Here is a 24,310-nt window from a genome sequence, read left to right on the forward strand (position 1 = left end):
CACTTTTAGGGTCCAAAGCTAATGTGTACTTTTTACATATACAGCGGAACCTTGGTTGGCGTCAATAATGTATGCCGATCCCAGTTGACTCTTGGGCAAGGGATGGGGTATAGCCAGCCAATCACAGCCTACACTGGAAAAATGTGTTTTTTTGTTACAGTAAATGTTACTTTAGTTATACATGTAAACCATGTGAGTCGTAGTTAATTTGTTTATTGAAAAAAATCTTTGTTGACTAATATTAATGTGTAGTCGGTAGGAAATGTTGCATATTGTTTTTGTTATGTAAATTTAAATGACAAGACTTTAGTCATATTTATTTAAGTAGGATCTCTAGAATCAAATGGTAATGTCAGAGGCACTCATCTCTGTGAACTCTGAAAAGTGAACTCTTGGTGGCCCGCCAAGCATGGCTGCTCGATACCTATGGCTGCCATTGGCTAATGACTTGCTATGCTGAGACTAATGCATTGTATTAAAATGGCAGCTGTTTATTTTAAATTCGTATCTGGTACCTGTCTTGTAGCCTATATTGTTATTATAATGAATTATTATTTGAGTGTTAATTTGCTGTGTGATGATTTTAACACAAGTCAGACTCTTACATTGAGTATTTTATGGTTTACTCAATATAATTGCTTAAAATAACATGTAATTTATGTCAAATTTATTTAGTTTGACAAGATCTTGGAGAGTTCCTATATAACGAGTGATCGGCTTCTGCTCACCAATGAGCTACTGACTTGCTAATACAGTACTTAAAAGATTATTTGTAATTCTGAAGTACAATAAAAATCACAAGATTAGATGTAGACTAATAAACTAGCTACACCGCTAGGTTGAATGTTTAAGAAAAATACACTGGATAATATGGCATATATTTATTAATATATTTCTGTAGGATGTTTTTAATAAATAAGTAGGGATTACTTGAAATAAATTGAAATCATTTGCAAGTACGGCATAAGTAAAAACTAAATTTTTAAGTGAAGCTTTATGAAGCTTTAAAGTGATATGCTAATAAATGTTACTCATTCATTCATTCATTCATTTTCTATACCGTTTATCCTCACGAGGGTCATGGCATGCTGGAGTCTATCCAAGCTGTCGCTTGAGAGGCGGGGTGCACCCTGGTCTGGTCGCCAGTCCCTTGTAATATTTACTTTGATTGTCTGTGTGGAATAAAGTAACTGAGCTTTTTGTAAGTAAATGTTAATAAATGGAAAAAATGTTAACAGAAAACACTTAGTAGTTTTATAATAATAGTTTTACATGCAGAAAAAAAACAATTTTTTTTGAGTGCACTTGCAACAATTCCAACATGATCATTTAGTTCCAGTTCCATCCAACTGTCAGTCGGATGTCTAGGATTTAACATGACACCCGTCAAGACCTGCGCTGGTCTGGGCACATGTGGTCAAACACATCTCCCCTGTGAGTCCCATTTACGGAAATATTTACCTCTGTCATTTCTATTTAGAGACCCCTGCAACACCAACCTCTCGCCAAGGGCTACTAATGGAGAGTGAAGCCGAGGTACTCTCTTCATACTGTGAAATTTCATGATGGATAACTGTTATGTCGAGTGTGTTAAAAACAGTCTGACAGTTGTTTGCATGTGTCCCCCAAAAGTTGACTGTTGTGTGCCTTCATAGTTTTTAATACCAGGACCACATAGTGATGTAACGTTGGACTACACCATGCTGGACTTTTAACTGAACACCTGTCTAGCTCATGTCGTTTGTTGTATAATTTGGAATTCAACCAAAGTTTTGTGCAGATAAGTCTTGAAGTTGGAGCTATCTATGCATCATGTCAGCATACCTCATAAGATCACAGTTGAAGGGGCACTATAAGATGAATTTCGGTGTGTTTAGCTTTGAAATTTTGTGTCTTTTTCTCTACAAAGAGGAGATGGCCACGAGAAAGAATATATACATAATAGACATAGAAATATAGAAAATGACATTCAAATCAGATTCAAAGTATCCAGTATCATAGTACACTTTTTGTATTTACATTGATTAACTTATTTTTACACTTCAATTATGCAATTCAGAACTTTTTAATGATGTTCTAACAATGATATGTGTCCTTGGAGCTTGTTAATGAACAGCAAACATGACAAAAATCTGTCCTCTCTTCCACTTCTGAGAAAAAAGGCGCTTTTAAAGTCACAACTTTCATGACGTCATGAAGTACAACAGTCTCCTTCCTTATAAACACGATACTGCCTCTGATCTGCTCCATGTCTACAAATGTGTCCAAAGGGCCGCCTTGTTAAAATATATACTTTTTTTAATCAGGCTTCGCTACACATCTTAAAATAAAACCTGGAGCTCTGCCAGCTATCCCAAGCAAAAATATAATATCCATTGGGTAACCCACAGCTATATGAAGTGATGATTGTCTCATACAGGAAGCAGTGTACAATGTTCTTTACACCTTCCTGCCTAAAATAAATACATTGTACATGATATGCTAAATCTGTGCCTCTCAGTGAACCTCACTACACACACACACACACAATTTACAGCTGCACTGACGACCCAGCTGCTGTGGAGGTGGAAGCTCCTTAGGGTGTGTGTCTGCACTCCCCAGTATTACTTGACTCCTCTCCCTCTCTTTCCACCAGCTCCCTCATAAGATAATGTGACAAGGTGTCAATCAAACTGAGGCCTGAGGGTTTCATGGTGACAAGAAGGTTTTAAGGCGCAAACACTTTTGTGAGCATCACCAGGGAGAAGGCAACAGCAGGGATCACACCACAGACCAGGTCTGACATATCTCTTGTTTTTTTTTTTTGTTTTTTTTTAACTCTTTATCCTGACCCCCTTAGAAGGAAGTAGTCGCTCGGCAGGGGTCATCAAAAATGTTTAAAAATAACATAAAAAATGTTAAGCCATCCTCCCTGGCTTATATGATAATCCTGATATCTATTCCATCTTCCCGCCCAGGGGCCCACACTGGGCAGGATCCTGGCTGGGTGCTGCCACTCTTCCACTCAGAAGCTGTGATATGTTTTGATATCGCTGTCATTTTAGAAGAGGGGGCGGGGCTAAAGACACCTGTGGAGGTTGATGGGTAAAGTTGACAGCATCGGACAGGATTTAATATCTTGGGATGGCGTAAATGCTTCTGGCTCTTGTGAAGAACATCTAGACTTCCCTAAAGGCCAAACAACCATTGTCTGGCTGATTCAAGAAATTATGATGTTCCTGATTATTGTTGTGTGCCTGTCCTGTAGGTAGCAGCAAAGCACATTAACTGCACAAATTAATTAACTCGAGCGCCATCTGCTGAATTTAGTTGGTCACTTCCTGTCTTGACCCAATGAAAAGTGGGGGGGGGAGCCAAAATCTGTATTATGTGGTTCTGCACCAAAATTAGATGTTTTATTTAATGGGAGTTTATTAAATTAAATTGGTTAAATTGGTTCCCTGTAATCAAACAATTACACTATCAAGAAAAAGCAATATTAACACATACAAATAATTATACAAATAATGGAATAAATGTAAAAAAATGATAATAATAATAAAAACAAATAATAATAATAAATAATAATAATAAATAATTTGTAATTAATTAATTAGGACTATAAGATAATTATCGGACCGGTAATTATTTGGACGATTTGAGGAATTATGACATCATCCGATAACATTAAAAAAAGAACTGATAACCGATCAAAAAAAAAATCCTATGAGGTGAGATGTGCTGTAGGTCGGTTGGTGTGGGCAAATCAAACACACCTTTTTTTTTTATATGTTCCTGAAGTTGTTTGTTAATAATTCCTGCAGTATGATTGTATAACCTCAGTGGATGTCCATTCTACTTACAATATTAGTACATTTTAATGTATTTGTTGCAACTTGCCACTCATGTTTTCCTGCTGCAGGAACAGAATTTGTCCCCTGCTGTGAAACACTTATGCTATGCGAACATTGATGTATACAGCAAATAAAATGTGCGCACTCTATGCCATGACAGCAAAATGTAAATATGATCCGATCAGAGGCTTTCCCGCTGAGGGCCTCGCCAAGTGAATCCCGTGCTGGACAGCGGTCTCCCAGGTGCTCGTCTTGATGTGAGAGCCTTTATCAGAGCGCATCACCACCTCCACCTGGCTGTCCTTCGGCCTCATGTAGAGAACAAAAGAGTCCTTCAGCAGAAATGGCAGAAGGCCTCAATACAGTGAATCTTATTTACCACATGTAAGCATTGACAGATGAGTATATCATATATACTGTATGTTAAGAATTCATAGATTCTCTTGATGCTTTTTTAGGAAGAAACTGTGTGAAACGTTAATGGTCTTCTTTCCTAGCAGTGAGATGTTGCGCAGGTAAGAGGTAATATTACATTTTGCTAGAATGTAAAAATGGTTAAGCCATATTATTACAGTAGCTCTGACTAATTACAGTACAGTCATTTTAACTTACTTACCTGCAGCTACTCTTCACATTATGTGGGTATATAAATAGACAGCTGTTTACTTAATGTGTGCATATGATTGGACAGGCAGATTCCTATGTTTTATGTTTTATGTTTTTACACGATATTCTATATGTATAAAAATGAGCAAACATATTACATTATGTATGAACAGAGAAATTTGGACAGACAAATACTGTATTTACATTGTGTGAGAATGGCAATGGACGGCATCTGTGTCATATTTTATTTTATTTATTTTAAACAACTCGACTGCTGAGTTTAAAAAAAAACTTAAAAAATTTAGGAATCGTTTATTTACCCCCCGTAAATCGGAGGGAAAAGATGTCATATGATCACTTTAATGAGCATATCAAAACATAGTTGTGCAAAATAATATTTTACTCAGTTGTGTTCTCAAATGCTTACTTTTAATACAATATGCTTACTTTGCAGTTATTCTTCATTATTCTGATAACAACATGTCATCTTCTTGCCCATCTGTACCAGGATGCTGTGGACTGTGGCGGCCAACTTGGTTCTTTCAGTGATGGTTTCTTTGCTCCTGCCTGCTGTGTCCTTCCTCATTAATGCCCGGTATTCTCCATCTTATTTTTGCTCTTCCACATGTCGCAACTCAACAATTACTGCTACCTTTCACTTCTCATTAAGAAGCTCACCCTCACAGAAGTTTTGACAGGCAACTCGTCTTTGTCATGGTGCTTGGGAGGATTCAAAAATCTAAATAAGTTAAGAAAGTGAAGTGAAGTGCATAAGCAATTGTAAAAAGAGAAAGAATTCTAGAGCAGCTCCTAGACTGGGAGGAAAGATGTGATAGGTTGACACAGGACACAATGACTGGACAGAACAGGTATGTCCAAATATCCTGTTTTGTGCTATTTTCAGTCTAAGGAAGCTGCAATTCACAACTGGTCCTGATTTGTAATTACTGGAGTTGGCTTATTCCGGAGAGTGCATGTTCTTCCTCACTTGCTGATTCATTGTGAGTGTCTTTTTTTTTTTTTTTTGCTTTAGACGCAGGTCTCCATAGAATTTGTGATGCTGCCTATAATATATTATCTATTTTTTTCCTTTTTTGCCACTTTGAAAGGAAGCTCCTGCTATCGTGACTTCCTGAAACTGCTTGTGGCTCTATTAAGACTTTTTACTTGCACTACGCTCCTGTCTTAATGCCAAAACGTGACAATTATGACTTTATTCCCATAATATAGTCAACTGTAATCTCAACCTAATTTTCTAAAAATGACATCTTCATTTTTGTTTTTATGCCTGACGACCCTAGTGAAGAGGCAGAGAAAATGGATGGATGGATTTCAACTCAGGCTGCACGGTGACAGAGTGGTTAGCAAGCAGGCCTCACAGCTAGGAGACTGGAGTTTGATTCCACCCTTGGCCATCTCTGTGTGGAGTTTGCATGTTCTCCCCGTGCATGCGTGGGTTTTCACTGGGTACTCCGGTTTCCTCCCACATTCCAAAAACATGCTAGGTTAATTGGCGACTCCAAATTGTCCATAGGTATGAATGTGAGTGTGAATGGTTGTTTGTCTATATGTGCCCTGTGATTGTCTGGTGGCCAGTCCAGGATTTACACTACCTCTCGCCCGAAGACAGCTGGGATAGGCTCCAGCACCCCCGCGACATTCGTGAGTATAAGCGGGGGGTGCGGATAGACAGGACTGTACCGCTTGCATTTTAGTTGGATGTGCTACCGGTAGTTCAGAGTGACTCAAATAGCAAAAGAACAGAAAATGAAAAAAGGCTATTTTACAGTCCATGGAGAATAAGATGTTAGGAATAGAACTTGAAGCAAAACCCAGTGGATCACCACCCATGGGGGATGATGACAAATATATATATTGTACACTACTGTATTTATCCATGTGCATAATCAACTAGATTTGTTCTCTACGGGGAAACTATGAAGTATATTTGTCAATGCTTTGGGACAAGTTTGTTTTGCAAATACATAATTATTTTTCATGAAACAAACAACTTTATTAATAATACCATAATATTTGGAAGATATCCCAGTGTGACTGGAGAAAAGAAAGTTGAGATTAAAAGTTGACAACCAACAAAGTCAGCTTTTGTCTTTGAACAAGTTGATGTATTGTTTTTAATACAATTGCCTTTACAAAAGATGCAAAAATTGAATTTATGAAATCACTAACTATTTTGTCTCAATGGGCGTGATTTTTATTTTATTTTACTAATGGTGACAGCAAAATAAAATATTTATTTCTTTAATTAAACTCGACAGTAACTCGACAGTATTTCTTTAAACTCAACAGTAAGTGAAGCATCTTATTCAATGCAAGGCAGCGGCTTGACAACAACCCATGGCAACTATTGGTGCAAAACCAACACGTGACCACAGCTTATACAGGAAGTAGCTCACGCTGGAGCGTGGTTATTTGTTTACATCCGACCTCGGTTGGGATTTCCTTTGGCTGTTCGAGCTGTTCATTTTCATGGAAAGAAATACATTTTTATAGGTTCCCGGAATCATCGATTGTTCAATGTGCGCCGGCTGTTGGAACGGCTTCAATAATTGTGTGGCTTGTAGCCTCCGCCGAAACATGCTAATGCTAAATGGCACGGTGCTCCTAGCATGTGAGTGATTTATGATTTAACTTAATTATGTCACCCTTTGAACAAAGCCGGTTTTAGCATTTGTGTTTGTGTCTGTATTTGGCTTGTAGCTTGCTACCAAAGAAGCTAACACAAGAACCTGTCAGAAGCGACACAAGGACTGGTAAGAAGCCGCCGGTCAGTGCACACATGTGTATGTCCATTTTTAGCTAGTAGCTTTTGTTGCCTGTATATGCCATTGTACGTCCCTCTTTTTCTCAGGGACCTGGACGATGTTAAGGAGTCAACGGCGTCCTATTGCACCATGGCATTGTCTGAGGTTAGCTGGGATAAGGATGTCCCCCTCCCCAGGCTGGGTCCGGTCCAGGCTAAAATCACCGTGGGGCTGGTGGCACTTATGTGCTTCATTAACAGTTACGATGGGGAGTTTGTGTTTGACGATTCAGAAGCCATCATCAACAACAAGGTAATAATGCTCACAGAGCATGTCTGCAGTACAGTGGTACCTGTTTATAAACTTAATCCCTTTGTTCTCTAATTGGTTCTCCAGCCTTGACAAACGTCCCCTGTTTTTGTAAAGGTTTGTCATTTGTGTACATTTTGAACACAATATAAAGATAATATGAAACTGAAACTAACAATAACTTAGAATTAATTAAGCATAAAGTATAATTGTAAAAGTAAAAACTAAAATCTCACATAAGCAGAGGCCAAGGATGGTGAGAACAGTCAAACTCAACCCACAAACCAGCTCCAAAGTCCTACAACATTATCTTGGTGCAGATAGTGTCACTGTGCATCGTTCAACTATTCAGTGCACTTTGCCAAGGGGATGCTGTACAGGAAAGTCATGCGGAAGAAGTCTTTTCTGTGTACATGTCACAAACAGAGTCACTTGAGGTATGCTCAAGCAAATTTGGACAATCCAGCTTAATTTTGGAATAAGTTACTGTGGACTGATGAAACTAAAATTGAGTTATTTGGACATATTATTTGGACACCATATGCATGGTGGATGAAGAACACAGCATTCCAAGACAAACACTTGAAGGCTGCATGCATTCCAGTCAGTATCAGCAGATTCTTGCCAACACTGCTCTAGAATCTGTAACAAAGTTGAAGTTGGATACTTCCAGCAACACAATGACCCTAAACACTGCTCAAATTCTACCAAGGCATTAATGCAGAGGAACAAGTACAACGTTCTGGAATTGCCATATTAGTCTCCAGACCTGAATTTTATTGAAAATATGTGGTGTGGTTTAAAATGGGCTGTCCATGCTTGGAAACCATCAAACCTGACTCAACTGGAGGTGTTTTGGAAAGACGAATGGTCACAAATACCTTCAACCAGAATCCAGACCCTCATTGGAAGCTATAGGAAGAATTTATTTCTGCAAAAAGAGGAGCTTCTAAATGTTGTAATTTTTTTCCCAAAATGTATGCCTACTTTTGTTTAAAACATTATTGTACATGTTCCGTAAATCCGATAAACCTCATTTCATGTCTCATCTATCACTGTGTTTTTCTGCTACATGATATATTTAACTGAAATTGCTAGTGATTTATAAAGGAAAACCTTGCAAATTATCAGGGTGTTTTGTGTTGCAGGATTTGAGAGCAACCACGCCATGGAACAACATTTGGAGCAATGACTTCTGGGGAAGCAACCTGAGCAGCAACTCCAGTCACAAATCCTACAGACCGCTCACTGTCTTTACATTTAGGTTAGGACTCATTTGGCACAATAATGGCACTTCCACATGCAACAGCCATTTTTTTTGTTGTTTAAAGATCAAAATCCATATGCATAAATATAAAAATCACCATCACACTTCTGGTGCTGTTACAGGTTGAACTACATATTAGCGGGCGGCCTGCACCCTGTTGGCTTCCATGTACTGAACATCCTCCTTCACGCTGTCATATCTGTTCTCATGGTGGAGGTGTTTGCCCTGCTGATAGGCGGAATGGTTTACGATGAGCGTGGTTGCATCCCAAATCGTGCTCCCAAGACCTCCCTGCTGGCTGCACTTCTCTTCGCTGCACACCCGGTCCATACGGAAAGTGTAAGATTGCACTGCATGCAGCATTAGGTAGACCTGGTGGCAGGATTGATCCTGTGGATAATATATGGCTGGGTGCTTGTATGTGTGAGTTTTACTTTATTAGGTGAGGTGGCTGTTTTCATTAATAACTGGTAGGAAGAGTGATCACTTTGATTATACAGCATGTCTTGATTGGCCACCCATACGTGTGCTTATGCTAAGGTCTGCAAAATGTGCAAATTGGGCAAAAAATGTAATCCTTTGCACTGACACAAAGTTGTACTTTAAACAAACCTGGACCTAGCAGCTCAATTGATGCCAGTTAAGCAAGCTCCTGTCCTGTGCTTTGAACTTGTCCATGAGACCGTTGCCTTTGGAGACTTTGTAGCATGTTAGATTTTTATTTTTGGTGAGGCTGGGCAATGTTGGAATCCAGCAGCTAACTAAGACATAGATGCCCCTGCAATGGCATGTGGTGGCGGCTGCGTTTTGTCTCTGTGTCATCCTGAGCGTCGCCACACTAAACGTACAGTGGTTCCATGCCAAGAAGAAAAAAGGCATTCTCAGCTGGGAGCGCCAGGACCAAGGTGCGTGTGGCCGTTCCGCCTCGCTATTAGCTGCGTTGGGAAGCTTATTGACCCGCGAGTGCGTACGTGTGTGTGTTTGCTCGAAGCGTGGCTGGAAGGCGCCGGCTTCCTCTGCCTTTTCTCTTTAATCATGCAGAGCAAGGACGGGGTGGCTGTTGGCGTGGACCTGCTGTACGTATCAAAGCAAGGCAACCCCCAGGATGTGAAAACATATTGTACCCACACACACCGTTGAGTCACACACAACGCGGAGGGATTAATGAGAGTCTTTCCTCTTCGAAGTAGTCCTCCGGTTGCAACAAAACAAGAAATGTGCAAGGAAGTCACCTATAAAACCTACAATAATTTAAATAGTAAAAAAATAAACAATGGAATCCTGCATTTTGATTCTTTATCTGAATGTTCACCAAGATTCTTGACATGTCCATACACAGGGTTCTTATGTAATTATGAAAAGTATGGAATTTGATTTGATGCTCAAAATCGAAGTATGGAAAAACAGGTTTACAAGACTGTTGCCGCTGTTTTGTTTTCTGAAAGATAAAATAAGGAGTAACTACTGCATACAGGATGTCTATAATTTTTATAATCAGTGAATATATATTGTTATATAAATGCAGTACATCAGTGAAGCCTACTAGTGTTATAATAATAAATTCATGGATCAGCACAGAAATGGCACCAAATCTTTGTCCCATTGTCCCATAAAGGTGGCGGGTATTGTGGGTCGAGCAGATCTGCTGTGCGCGCTGTTTTTTCAGCTTTCCTTCCTTACCTACTGCAAAGCCTTCAGCACAGGTGAGTGATAGACACTCTTGACATCATGCATCTGACCAATCGCACCTCCTCTTCCCTGTTTATGTTTTCTGCATTCAGGCGTGGACAAAGATGGCGGCTTCTCCACACGGTGGATTGTGATCAGCCTCTCGTTTTGTGCTGCTGCCATGCTTTGTAAAGAGCAAGGCATCACCGTCTTGGTAGGAAATCTGCTCTGATCTCCGCAAGTCAGTGCATGATAATTAGGCATATGTTTTACTACAGGTCGTCATAAATGGTATTCCTTGGCAGTTTAGCAGTTCAGAGCTTTGTTTTTAAAGGGGTTAAGCAGGTATTACAGACTCCATTTCTGGTCTGGTCGTGTAGTTTCTCTAGTAGATGGATGAGACTCCACCCACACATTTCAAGTACAATAAATGAAAAAAAAAAGTATTGGACACACCTCAAATTATTAATCAAGGGTTTGGGTTGGAACTGTGGTTTTGTAAAGTATGATATGGGTCTGCTTTTGGGATTGAGATGTAAGTAATGGCTGGTGAAAAATGTAAAAGCAAACCTGCTATAAACTAAGTTGGACAGTTAAGACAGTTAAATGGGACCTGTTATGCCTTTTCTGACCTGTAAATGTAGAATGTTGTATGCACGTGTTAAACGATGCTAAAGTTTCAGATAATGTGATTTGCGCAGTTGGAGGTTATTCGGGATCCAACACATTTTAAAAAGATACATTGCTGTTTATTATCAACTCCTATAAAGTTGGGTTTGGCAGCTATCCGGAAGTCCTCCTGAGCACATGGGTGTGTGACCAACCACAGCGGAGTGGGCATGCCTGGAGGCGGACAGTGATCGGAATAAATTCAAACAGGCTGTTTTTGCGGGAAGCACGAAATCCAAAGAATTACAGCTGGAATAGGTGCAGATTATGATAATTAAGAAAGCTTTCCTTGCTGGTTATTGTGTGTAGATCAACACAAAGGGCCGCGTGGTTAGCGCGCCGGCCACACAGCTAGGAGACACAAGTTCGATTCCACCCTCAGGCATCTCTGTGTGGAGTTTGCATGTTCTCCCTGTGTATGTGTGGGTTTTCTCCAGGTATCTGGTTTCCTCCCACATTCCGAAAACATATTAGGTTAATTGGCGACTCCCAAATTGTCCATAGGTATGAATGTGAGTGTGAATGGTTGTTTGTCTATATGTGCCCTGTGATTGGCTGGCGACCAGTCCAGGGTGGCTGCCTCTCGTCCGAAGACAGCTGGGATAGGCTCCAGCACCCCCACGAGCCTTGTGAGGATGAGCTGTAGAAAATGAATGAATGAATGAAGGTCTGCTTTAAGTTTAAATTCAAAGTGAATAACTTTTTACAGTGACTAAGAAAACAATTTGGGTTGTGTAAAAAAGTCCAAAACAATATGTAAATGTATATATTTCTAAATTTGCAGAAACAATTCAGGGAATAACCTTTTCTACACCATTTGCATATAGCAAGGCTCAGAAGGGCATGCTTGAATGAGTTGTGGTGTGGAAGAACAAGACCCATACGCTATCCATACTAGGTTAGCCTATTGGCAGAGCTTTAGGCTTTGTTTTAAGATCTGTAGCAAAGCCTGCTATTTTTACACCGCTACACTTTGTGTAGTTGTGGGTGTATGCAGGGGCCGGGCTCATCTAGCTAGGGGCTGGTCAAGTAGGAGGGTTTTCCTTCATAACGAGATGAGAGCGTTTTCTCACTTTTGGTGCTCATAATCAGGCCGAATTATTTGACCGAAAGCATAATTATTCATACTCCCCAAATCTTGGAGAAATCCTTTCAAGACATTTTAGCTGCTTGGGTAAAGACAATCTCCATGCTTCCTTTTTATTTTCGCTTTCTGTAGGGGTGCTTTATTACTGTGACATTAGCTCATGCTTTCTTTTGTTGCTGACCCATATGATTCTTATGCTCTTGTTTTCCTTCAGGGCGTAAACGCAGCTTTTGACGTCCTCGTCATCTGTAATGTTGACGTGTATGAACTGAGCCAGAGGCTACTCCTCAGGAAGACCCCTCTTAATGTGAGTTACAGTACGTACGCCTTTCGCCCCACCATCCTCCCTCTTGTCATAAATGATGCTCTCCCCCCGTATGATTGATGTCACATGACATACATTGCATATGCAAAGCCACACTAATTAGAGGCAGACAGGCAGGATTTATATGAATGTACGTAAATGTATGTACTGTATATCATGTATGTAATGTTGTGTGACAGGCACGTGAGATGATGCGGACCGGCCTGCTGACGCGATTGGCCCTGGTGGCTCTGAGCGGCGTCCTCATGCTCTACACCCGCTGGAGGATCATGGGAACTGGGCCACCAGCGTTTACTGAAGTGGACAACCCTGCCTCGTTTGCGGAGAGCATGTTTCTCAGAGTTAGTGCTATGGAGCCCGAGAGTACTTTTTTATTGTCTTAAAATATCAGGACACAAAAGTTTACGTGGCCATTTTATAGTGCAATATCATCTAGTCAAACAATATCAATGCAGCTGACGGAGTCCACAGATACTTTAACATTGTTTATTTTTGTGGTTATAGTTATGGGCCAGGTGGGGGTTGGGTGCCCCTAACATATGTGCCCATACCCCTCCTATCTCCCCTTCCTTCACCTCCTTTTCTCTGGCTATTCCTCCCTGCCTGTCCCATATAGTGGCCTTGTGATGCCGTCCCCCCCTGCAGGTGTGGTGCCTGATACCCGTGGCTGGTGTCTTTAGTTGATGGGGCGCGGGGGGCTCTTGGTCCTCCAAGAGTGGGTGCATGACCGGTGATGATGTGATGGAATATATGGGGGGGGTGGTGGTCTAAACTTGGCATCTTGAGGGTCAGAAATCCATATTCTTTTACCCTGGGGCTGTGAGCTTCGGTGGTGTCATCATAGGTGGGGCTCCCATGTATCACTCCCTCTCGTCTTTCTCCGCCGCTATTAAATTGTGAATAAAATAACAAACCATGTTGCTTGAAACATAATGACCATCTAATCACATGTCATCCTCTCCCCATTCTTACCACCCTGTGTGTGATTGACAGGTGGTCAACTATAATTACTACTACAGCCTGAATGGCTGGTTGCTGCTGTGTCCCTGGTGGCTGTGCTTCGATTGGTCCATGGGCTGTGTGCCGCTCATTAAGGCCACCGCCGATTGGAGAGTGGTGTGGCCACTGCTGCTCTGGTGCATCCTGATAGGCTTGGTAGGCCAAGCCTTGTTCTCGCCCGACGTGCAGCAGAGGAGGTAAGCGAGCAGAACTGCTTCTGGCTCCATGTCTGGAAGATTGGGAACACAGTGTGACCAACAAACTTCCTTTCGTTAGATTGATTAATGTGAAGAATTGAAGTTGTTTTGTTGTAGCCTTTTTTTTTTCCAACGTTCACAGGTTTGTGTGTGTACAACAACATCCTAACGTGCCCAAATTTAATAAATATAATAGTTATTACAAGTAGATTTTATTAATTATTTATTAAATTATACAATATTATAGTTACATTTTGGCGCAAAATGGCAAAACAATACCCTTGTTTTTAGTATTTATTTAATTTTTTGTCTGAAAGGAATATAACTTCTAAAATTATTATACAAATGTTTTTTTAATTAATAATACATAATCAACCTTTCTATTGAACACAAAATTATAATTGTATCTGATTTAAAGTCCATTTGCGTTTGTAAGCAATATCAAAACAATCATTTACCCTAAGACTCTCTGTCTCTTCTCTCTCCTGACTAGGACCCTGAGTTTGTCCCTAGTGCTACTGGTGGTCCCCTTTTTGCCGGCCTGCAACATTTTCTTCCGGGTGGGCTTCGTCATTGCCGAGCGAGTGCTCTACCTGCCCTCGTCTGGTTACTGCCTCCTGCTGGCCTGTGCCTTGGGACACTGCTGCCGCCGCTGGTCCAAGTACAAGGTCTTCATCCGTTTTACACCATTACAGACCTGTCAACATGTACGCATGTTCTGTACACGGCACACATTTGACCCTTCAGTACGCTTGTACGCTTCACGGCTCTCCTGGTACTTTTTTTGCATATCACTAGTTTCAGGTATGAATTCAGTCTCTGCATGTGGAGTGGCGTGCACCTCCAAAAAAAATTCTCAAGGTGAAGCGGACTTTTACCTTAAGACTTAAGGCTTACATTGTTTATTGTGTGAATATGAACACGACGCAAACTACTCTGATTTCATATCATACAATTTGGCAGGAAAACCCCTATTATTACTCTAACATTCATACATTCTAACGTTCATGTTTCACATAAGGATCGTGAATGATGGGCAAAATTCCTCCTCCAAAAAGTGCACTTCCGCTTTAACACATGGCCCACTTCTATCTGTCGAAATCCTCCTACTAGCTTGACATTGACGGGTGCCCTTTGATTTCAGATCAACATTTGCAATAAAAGTGACAAGGAATTATTGCATTACATTCAGCTCCAGTATACTCTCTCTTTATTTGCCATTAATGGGCCTATGTTCACTTCCAACAGAAGCCATCAAACTGTATGCTAAATGAACAATCAAGACTTTTAAGCACTACATATGCCTCACACACTTAGTCAACTCATCTTAAATTATAAAATGTATAGGTACTCACTATTAATGAATGATAATCAGAGTGCTAGAGTCATGGGCTAGTGCACCTGATAGCAACTATGGCGTGTTCAAGGACCCCCAAAGAAGTGCAATTTCAATGCTTGAAGAAAAAAAACTTGAATGAAGGATACAGACATAAACTTGTAAAAGAAAATGTCAGCTTGTATATATGCTATACATTATATGCTGGATTGTTATTATCGAGATTTGTTTTCTGTGGAAAAAAAATTACTATTTTCAGGGGGAAATAAAACAACCAAAAATCCACAGAACACGTTAGTGTTCACGTGAACACTAAATGTATGAATGTATCGGGATCCCCATGGTATTTACTGTAATTTCAGGTCTTTAGTTCAAAATGGTCTCACACAAAACTTTGCCTCTCTTTGTACAAGCTTACTACTGAACCATGTTTAGGCAGCAAATGTCATTTTGTTGCCATTAATTAAACCCCATGCTTTTTGCTTCCATGTAGTCATAAGTGACTATTAGGTCCACATGTGTTAAGGCGTACAGACTAAACATCACCATGTTGATATAGATTAGGCATGATTGTTGATTAATCATGTTGTTAGTTTCTAAGATGTGGGGGTACACTCATATTTATTAATTAGTATGTTTAAAGTGCTTTTTCTGCCCTCCTCCCCACAGAAGCTGCTGTGTCTCGCCATGGTGGTGGTGTTGTTCACTTTTGTAGCTCGCTGCGCTCTCCGCAGTCACCAGTGGCGGTCCGAGCAAAGTCTCTTCACCAGTGCGCTAGCCATCTGCCCCCTTAACGCCAAGGTAAAAAAAATAGAAAAGTTCAAAATATTAAAAGCCCACTCTTGCCTCCTCATCTGCTAATTGCTCAGGTCCATTACAATGTGGGGAAGAACCTGGCCGACAGAGGAAACACCACAGCTGCCATTAGCTACTACAGAGAGGCCGTCAGGTTGTTGTTGTTGTTGGCATGTAATGTACGTAGATGCAGATGAGCATGGTCAGCATCATCCTTCGTCTTGTAGGCTTCACCCCGCCTATGTGCATGCCATGAACAACCTGGGCAACATCCTAAAGGAAAGGAACGAGCTGACAGAGGCCGAGCAGCTGCTATCTAAAGCCGTTTCCATACAGTAGGTTGTCAGTCACGTCACAAAACCCCTGCTTGGTGCCAACTCTTGACGATACTTTTTTTTTACAATAGACCGGATTTCGCTGCTGCCTGGATGAATCTGGGCATCGTGCAGAACAGCTTGAGCAAGTTTGAACAAGCAGAGAAGAGCTACTGGAATGCCATCCGCTTCCGGAAGAAGTACCCGGACTGTTACTACAATCTGGGACGCCTGGTGAGACGTTAAATATTTTAGAATAGTCTTACACATACACAGAATACACTGATATCTGTCCTGATACTCTCCAGTATGCAGACCAGCAAAGACACGTGGATGCTCTCAACGCATGGAGGAATGCAACAGTGCTTAAACCTGATCACAGCCTAGCGTGGAACAACATGGTCATACTACTAGATAATATTGGTATGTACGTATGCAGTGTATATATACGTAAACATACAGTTCATACACACACACACACACAATATACTGGTAATGATAATGGTTTAATGCATCAAGAACATGCACACAATCACATAAACACAATTCACAATCCCGCATGTCCAAAAAGGAGTAGGAAGAAGTAAAGCTTATTCTATCCTGCAACTCACCTATTCACCTATATTACCAGTTACTCACCTATATATTACCACACCTATATTATCAGTTGCCATATATTTGTTCAACGTTCAACAGATTAATTATGGTAATACATTAATAATAACTGATGTAGCTGTTAGAGGTATAGTTTGATAATGACACCAAAAGTGACTGATTAGTCAATGTAAGACTGGTTACACATAGGGTGACCAGATCCAAACTCACCAGGTGTGGGACGCAGATGACGCTCGCGGCGGACACCAAAAATGCATATGGCACAGCTTGCCAACTGTTCAGTAACATACTATATACATTTGCATGTTTCTTCATGCTGTTGAATGCAAAAGTGTGTCCAAACTTTTGACTGGTAGTGTATCTGTCACTCAGCCACAGACAAGGGAGCTTTAAGTTTACATTGATCATTTTGGTTTTCTTTCGTGAATACATTTCCTGTGCCAGTTTACTTTGAAATGGTCCTTAGTTCAGTGTGTCCCAGCAGTACCGGCCAATAACCTTTGTGTCTTTTGAAAGTGGATCAAACGGGCCCAACATGATTAGACCGGAAGAGCGGGAACCAGCAATGCTTGAAATTTATGTATTAAGGCTTTGTCTTGTGAGTTTTTTGGGGTTTTTTTTGAAGGCGCACCTCCCCGCCGTGTGGAGAATGCTCTGATATTCGAACGCTCCAGCCGTTTTGTCGGGGAGGTGCTCCCGTGGGGGGGCGGAGTCTCCCAGGAGGGCGCCACAGCCGTCCAATCAGGGGCTCTGTATGTCTACTGATCAAACGTGGGCGAGCACAGCCAGAACAGCCCCCCACCCTCCTCCCTCCAGTCCACAAATGTGACTGAAATAATCATAGTCTTCTCCCCTGCTCACCAGCAAACAAACACAAAAAGAGAAAGGAAGAACAACGGGTGTCACTTTCATGTGGAAAGTGGGAATATTCTCTTCCTTTGTGGATGGTTTCCTGAATAAAAACACAAGCTAGCTATGACTAAGGGCTGACTGCATATCTGCCTGTTTGTCTCACTCCATTTTTTTTTTTGGCCAGACACCAGACGGGTCGGTGACAGAGATCAATAACCCAGTCGGGCCTTGTGTTCAACCCTAATTAGGGACCAAATCACTCGTGCGTGTGAGCAGAAGGCCAAGCTCAATCCCAAATGTGGCCAGGAAATAAAAGCAGACAGTAAAGAGTGTTTACGAGCATTTTCCTGCATCTTAAATTGGGACATTCTCTGCCTCCATCCAGCCATTTTTTGTGCCACTTATCCTCACTAGGGTTGCGAACATTCTATGCCTCTTTCTTTAAATTTACCATTCATGATAGTTTATATCATAAACACAGCAAGCCATGTGGGGTCATCTATAAGTATATATTTCTAGTTATAAGGTTTTTTAGATAAATTTTTTAAATAAATGTTCTAAATTACAATTACGGGGCTGCACGGCGATCATGTGGTTAGCGCGCAGACCTCACAGCTAGGAGACCCGGGTTCGATCCCACCCATCTCTCTGTGGAGTTTGCATGCTCTCCCCGTGCATGCAGGGGTTTTCTCCCAGTACTCCGGTTTCCTCCCACATTCCCAAAAAAACATGCTCGGTTAATTGGCGACTCCAAATTGTCCATAGGTATGAATGTGAGTGTGAATGGTTGTTTGTCTATAGTATGTGCCCTGTGATTGGCTGGCGACCAGTCCAGGGTGTACCCCGCCTCTCGCCCGAAGACAGCTGGGATAGGCTCCAGCACCCCCCGCAACCCTCGTGAGGATAAGCGGTAGAAAATGAATGAATGAATGAATTACAATTATCAAACATTTGTATCTTTATATGCATAACATAAGCAGTTAGTTCAACCTAAGGTACATCAGATGTATACATAAGCTCCATCCGTCTCTTCCAGGTAACTTGGGTCAGGCAGAGCTGATTGGCCGAGAGGCTCTGAAGCTCCTCCCGAAGGACCACACCATAATGTTCTCGCTGGCCAACGTCCTGGGGAAGTTAGAAAAGTACAAGGTCAGTTCAGCCTATTTTGCATGTTGACTTTGATCTTGAAAAACATGAATAATATCCACATTTCTATTTTCCTTTTTTTTCGCCTCAGGAATCAGAGAGCTTCTTCCTCCAAGCACTCCAGATCAACCCAAACGCGGCTGGTTGCCATGGCAATTTAGGTGACTTAGGTTCTTTTGAAGTTCTTTTTAATCTCACAAAAAATGAGCAGGATTTTATTCCATAAATACAGTAGCTGTGCGTGCAGCAGCGTACATTACAACTGATTTTCTTTTTTATTTAAAGTTTTTAGTAACATTTGTTTGTGACATTTTAAAAATAAGTGAAACACCGTTATTTGTATGTTAATGTTCCAGTGTAATTTACATCTTGCTTTCTTTGACAGCTTCAATAAAGAAAGCAACAAGTGTCCTTAAAAAGCCAAAGAAAAAGCAAACCACGTTAGCATGACATTATAGGCATTTTTTTCTTCCCACAATGTGTGGTATGATTATAAACTATACAATCTCAGAGGTGTTGGGCTTTCAAAAACAATGCAGCCCCACATTTTGTTGAATTTCCTCCTAACATTTCCTAAACATGCTAAATAAACAAAACATGTCTCTTCAAGCCGTGCTGTACCATCGCTGGGGGAAGCTGGAGCTGGCACAGAAGCACTACGAGCTGTCTCTTAAGTTGGACCCCCAAGCCCCGGGGACGCGAGACAACTACAACATGCTGCGTCGCAAACTGGACCAGCGCAAACGTCACACGCCCTGAGGGTTTGCCCACTGCCACTATCAAACACTCCACATTTCCTTCACTGATACGGCACAATGCGGCTGCCTTTTTTGTAGTTATTGGAGGACACCCTCACATCTGATGTCTCCTAATTAGATTTCACGTCTTGTATCAGGCGCAGGTGTGAGTGGGGCACTTGATCGTCTCCGCCGCTGTGTCATCGTTGTTGTTGTTGTTTCCCTGTTTGAAGACCATGTGGAACTCATCGTCCTCCACACGGTGTTGTCTCAGCTGGACACAACACCAGGCACGTGTGGACGAGAAAGAATTCTTCATGTCGGTTATTTGGATTGACCTTTTACCTCAACTGTTCCTCTTTATCGTGCTCAATGTGAAGTATTGATTCACTCTGACTGAAGATCATAGGGAAACGTTGTATTCTTCCTACCGGTCACAATTTATTTGCATCACAATTAATATTAGTGTCTGAGTAACAATACTTGAGATCTCAACATGAACCTAAAATTGTCTCTTTTTTTAAGTTTGGATAAAACTAGCCATATAATTTTAATGTGGATCAGGATAACAGTGCAGATCGAGGAATCAATCACATGTCATTATTTATGCTTTTACCCCACTTTTTGGGTAGCACATCAGTTAAACGACAAACTTGTTAAATTTGGTGCAGATCTGAATAAAGATTCAGAATTAAGACATTTATTTTCAGTTAATCGTAGGATAAAAGTGCAAATGAAGAAACTCATTGTCACTTGACAATTACATCACATTACGTTTTGTGCCAACATTTTTCACTACATTTTCCCTCCCTGACCAGTTTGGCATTTCAGTAACTTGTAATTCTTGCTCTTCTTTGGTGCAGTGTATGTTTCATATATTGTGCATCATATAAGGCTTATATGAGCTACTCTTGAAAAAGGCCACTATTGCATTTTTTCATACAAGACAGTACATAACAATCGTGAAAACTATGGTACATAAGGAAATCACGTCAACATATTTTTCATACATGTTTCATATGATTATTAAGATAGTAATATTTATCATAATAGCTATGTTAACTTTAAAAATGATATGAAACATGTATGGTATGTTGACATGTGATTTCCTTATATACCACATACATGATCCTTGTGATTTATATTGTATGGAAAAAAAATGCAATATACTGTATGAAACAGTGACTGAAAGTATTTAGTCTAATTATTTGCCATATGGGTAAGTTTAGGGCTAAACCAATGTCAGTGAAATTTTGTAGAGGGATGGTGCATGGTCCAAGGAAGAATTGAGGGATCACAAGACATTGGGGGATATTTTCCCCCAAATGTAATTTCCAATATGCATGAATGTTAATGAAAAAAATAATCAGTTGGAATTTTTGGGGCCCGGGCAGACGTCTGCCGAGTGCCATTCTTTGTTCTTCAATTGATGATGATGCTACCCTGCAGCCTCGCCTTAATGGGAGAAAGGTGTTTGTGTTGGGCCTCTCTTCAGAAGGAGGCAAGAGGTCAGAGAAGACAGGAACCTTGACAGCGGACTCTTCATAAAAACACTGCCGCTTCAAAGAACAGATGAAGGGGGGGGAGTAGGGTTGGTGTCCCCTGGGGACAACACACACAGAGACAGATCAGGCGACCTTAGTGTGAAACATCAGTCAACAAGTGTGCACCCGAGGTTAAAGGTCAATACACTTCTATTTTTTCACCTGCTTCCTTCAGCTCGAGGGGAACTTTTGTTTGCGCTTACAGTACAATGCAACACTTTGTTACTTTGATGCTCCTCACGTCTCATTGGATGTTTGATCTGCTAAATATGAAACCGATAGCAGGAGGGAGACCATATGGACTAAAGTCTCAGGACATGCATTTTAATTAAGATCATGGGATACATCAGGGGAGTGGGCTAACTGGGTTGAAAGAGAAACAAATGACAAAGAATGCATGTCGGCATGGTCTCAGAGCCTTGCAGCAAGTGCAAACCTTTACCTTTCTTTGTAGAAATGCATTTTATACAGTATTATTTGGATATAAAATGGGAGACAATTATGGCGAAAGAACTAATGCAGAACTAGTAGATTGAAACATAAACATTGACACACATGTCCAATGAGCTCTAGTGGGGATGCGTATTTAATGCTGCAGAAAGAGTTAACTCATAACTACAACATAAGCGAGTATTTCACTCTTAATTCATTTAACAAAAACTGTTTACATGTCAGACCCTGGTTTGATTCCCTGCTCGGGCATCTCTGTGTGGAGTTTGTATGTTTTCTCCACCCACATTCCAAAAACATGCTAGGTTAATTGGCGACTCCAAATTGTCCATAGGTATGAATGTGAGTGTGAATGGTTGTTTGTCTATATGTGCCCTGTGATTGGCTGGCGACCAGTCCAGGGTGTAACCTGCCTCTCGCCTGAAGACAGCTGGGATAGGCTCCAGCATGCCTGTTATCCCATTACTTTTGTGCATGTAATGTAAGCTTAAGTATTCAATTACTGTTGTCTGACTGTAAAGGTCACCATTGTTAAAGGGGGATTCATGCTATGGAGCAAATGCAGACAGAATAGGATCAAATGGTGACATTCAAGAATCCCTTGTATTATTATAGTCGGTCACACAGTGTAATGATGTACCAACCACTCACTTTTTTGGAACCTTTCTTTACTTTTTGGCAGGGATCCTTTTCACTTGGCACCTTCTGTTGCTGCTGCCGCTGCACAGCTGTGCGGAAGCATCATTGGGCAAGAAAAAGGATGAAAAGGCGGGGGGTGGGGGGTGCCTTTATCGTAATCATTCTTTGAATACCTTTCATTATCATAAAATATGTTGGGCATTAAAGGGATGGATTCACCAAGCCCCGTCGACATCTTCATTAGCCATTCTGACTGAGAGAGGGGGGGAAAAAACCTGAGACTTCCCAGGGAGTGACATTAATAAAAGATGGGTTGGTAGCCTGCTTATGAAGTGCTCTCCTTGTACTCCTTGCACCTTTTACTCGCTTGGATTGTCCGTCATAATCATATCATGATATCCACTCCCAGGTGGAGCGCTTTGTGGTATTGTGGGGAAAAAAAAGCAGTTGTGAAGCTAAGAGAAGATGGAAGATCAATCAGAGCCATTGCACAGACATTGGCCATAGCCAGTACAACCATTTAGAATGTCCCGAAGAAGAAAGAAAACACTAGTGTACAAAGTAACAGACGTTGAATTGGTAGACCAAGGAAAACAACAGCAGTTGACCACAGGAAGAGAGCTCTAAAGAAGGACCCTAAAACAACATGAGCAGAAGTACAGAGGCTACACCAAAAGATCCAAACCACTCATTAGCACAAAGTACATAGACAAGCCTAAAAAATGATGTGACAAAGTTTTATGGACTGACGAAACAAAGATGAACCTTTACCAAAGTGATGGAAAGGCTAAAGTTTGGAGAAAGAAAGGATCTGCTTATGACATTCAATATTGATGTCATGACGTCACGTTTAAGCTCATCTGTGAAACATGGTGGGCAATGTTATGGTCTGGGCTTGCATTGCTTCTTCTGGGACGGGCTCATTAATCTTCATGGATGATGTAACCCCTGATGGCAGCAACAAAATGAACTCAGAAATCTGCAGAATCAACATTTTGACAACATTTTGTCTGCGAATTTAAAGAAAGATGCATCCAAACTGATTGGGCGATCCTTCATCATGCAGCACGATACAATTCCTTGTCCTCACGAGGGTTGCAGGGGGTGCTGGAGCCTATCCCAGCTGTCTTCAGGCGAAAGACTGGTGGCCAGCCAATCACAGGGCACATATAGACAAACAACCATTCACACTCACATTCATACCTATGGACAATTTGGAGTCGCCAATTAATCTAGGGACATGTTTTTGGAATGTGGGAGGAAACCGGAGTACACGGAGAAAACCCACGCATGCACGGGGAGAACATGCAAACTCCACACAGAGATGGCCGATGTTGGAATTGAACCCGGGTCTTCTAGCTGTGAGGTCTGCGCGCTAACCACTCGACTGCCTGTACACCTGTACATGTGGCGGTCAATTGCTTACTTCGTTTCTAGTTGTTGCTAATTGTGATATCGTCATTCTTCTTTCGGGATGTCACTGCTTTTCATTCCAATGCCGTTCATATGATTTTGTATAATTTTAACATTTGTAAAAGGGACTGTTTGCAAGAGTTAGGCAGCTAACCTTCAAATGTGTTGCAAGCATTATATCTCGCCCTCGTCCTGCTACGAGCATGTAAGCTACACCCACGTTACAAACACATACACAAATGGGTATTTTGTTGTTTTTGTTGTCAGCTAATAGCAATTTTGCATAGTTTTGCTCCTAACATTAGCTATTATTGAATGCATAGCCTATCATGACAACAGCATGACTGCAAATGTTGGTCACTTCACAGAGACTGGTTTTGTAAGATTATTGGGGTTAAATAACAATATTTAGGCAATTTAATTTATAATTGTGAAAAGTATAAGCAATTTTTTTCAATCTGTTCTTTTAAACCACTAAGGGTGACATATGATAACCAGTGTTCATATTGTTTTTTTTTTTTGTTTAAAAAGCTCATTTGGTGTGAGCTTTTTTTTTTTCAAGTGTAAAAATAAGGTAAACCGTAAAAACAAGTAAATTTGTTGTACATCTTAGCTTTAAAGGCAAATGATGGACATTCTATTAGCATTATAAACAACCCTACAACAAGTGTAAAAGGAAGTTAACCACTCTTGATGCTAAAATAACTGAACATGACAAATGACGTTGAAACCAAGATAACCTCC

At 40.9% G+C, this 24,310-nt stretch overlaps 1 protein-coding gene across 3 annotated transcripts; it reads left to right on the forward strand.

The window, feature by feature from the left end:
• Positions 1–2,658: 2,658 nt before the first annotated feature.
• tmtc4 (transmembrane O-mannosyltransferase targeting cadherins 4) lies at positions 2,659–23,306 on the forward strand. 3 transcript variants are annotated; one of them, XM_058081206.1, is made up of 23 exons: positions 2,659–2,776; positions 3,994–4,217; positions 4,292–4,348; positions 4,948–5,034; positions 6,954–7,071; positions 7,161–7,213; positions 7,312–7,516; positions 8,662–8,777; positions 8,903–9,119; positions 10,396–10,483; positions 10,562–10,662; positions 12,419–12,511; positions 12,709–12,870; positions 13,523–13,725; positions 14,219–14,393; positions 15,731–15,862; positions 15,931–16,010; positions 16,084–16,191; positions 16,263–16,404; positions 16,479–16,593; positions 18,674–18,786; positions 18,875–18,944; positions 19,394–23,306. In XM_058081206.1, the coding sequence occupies exons 7-23, from the start codon at positions 7,355–7,357 to the stop codon at positions 19,540–19,542; spliced, it is 2,226 nt and encodes a 741-aa protein (XP_057937189.1). In that variant the 5' UTR covers positions 2,659–2,776; positions 3,994–4,217; positions 4,292–4,348; positions 4,948–5,034; positions 6,954–7,071; positions 7,161–7,213; positions 7,312–7,354; the 3' UTR covers positions 19,543–23,306. The 3 variants fall into 3 exon arrangements, with proteins under 3 accessions (XP_057937189.1, XP_057937190.1, XP_057937187.1); XM_058081207.1 differs by lacking the exons at positions 2,659–2,776; positions 3,994–4,217; positions 4,292–4,348; positions 4,948–5,034 and having other exon boundaries at positions 6,173–7,071; positions 7,161–7,227; XM_058081204.1 differs by lacking the exons at positions 2,659–2,776; positions 3,994–4,217; positions 4,292–4,348; positions 4,948–5,034 and having other exon boundaries at positions 6,174–7,071.
• The last annotated feature ends 1,004 nt before the right edge of the window (positions 23,307–24,310 follow it).

Source organism: Doryrhamphus excisus, chromosome 9, assembly GCF_030265055.1.
Source record: "Doryrhamphus excisus isolate RoL2022-K1 chromosome 9, RoL_Dexc_1.0, whole genome shotgun sequence".
Classification (NCBI taxonomy): domain Eukaryota; kingdom Metazoa; phylum Chordata; class Actinopteri; order Syngnathiformes; family Syngnathidae; genus Doryrhamphus; species Doryrhamphus excisus.

Coding starts and splice junctions, on each gene's coding strand:
- tmtc4 (XM_058081206.1), top strand. CDS start 7,355: ATGGCATTGTCTGAGGTTAGCTGGGATAAGGATGTCCCCCTCCCCAGG. Junction 16,192..16,262: donor TCTAAAGCCGTTTCCATACA/GTAGGTTGTCAG, acceptor TTTTTACAATAG/ACCGGATTTCGCTGCTGCCT. Junction 16,405..16,478: donor ACTACAATCTGGGACGCCTG/GTGAGACGTTAA, acceptor GATACTCTCCAG/TATGCAGACCAGCAAAGACA.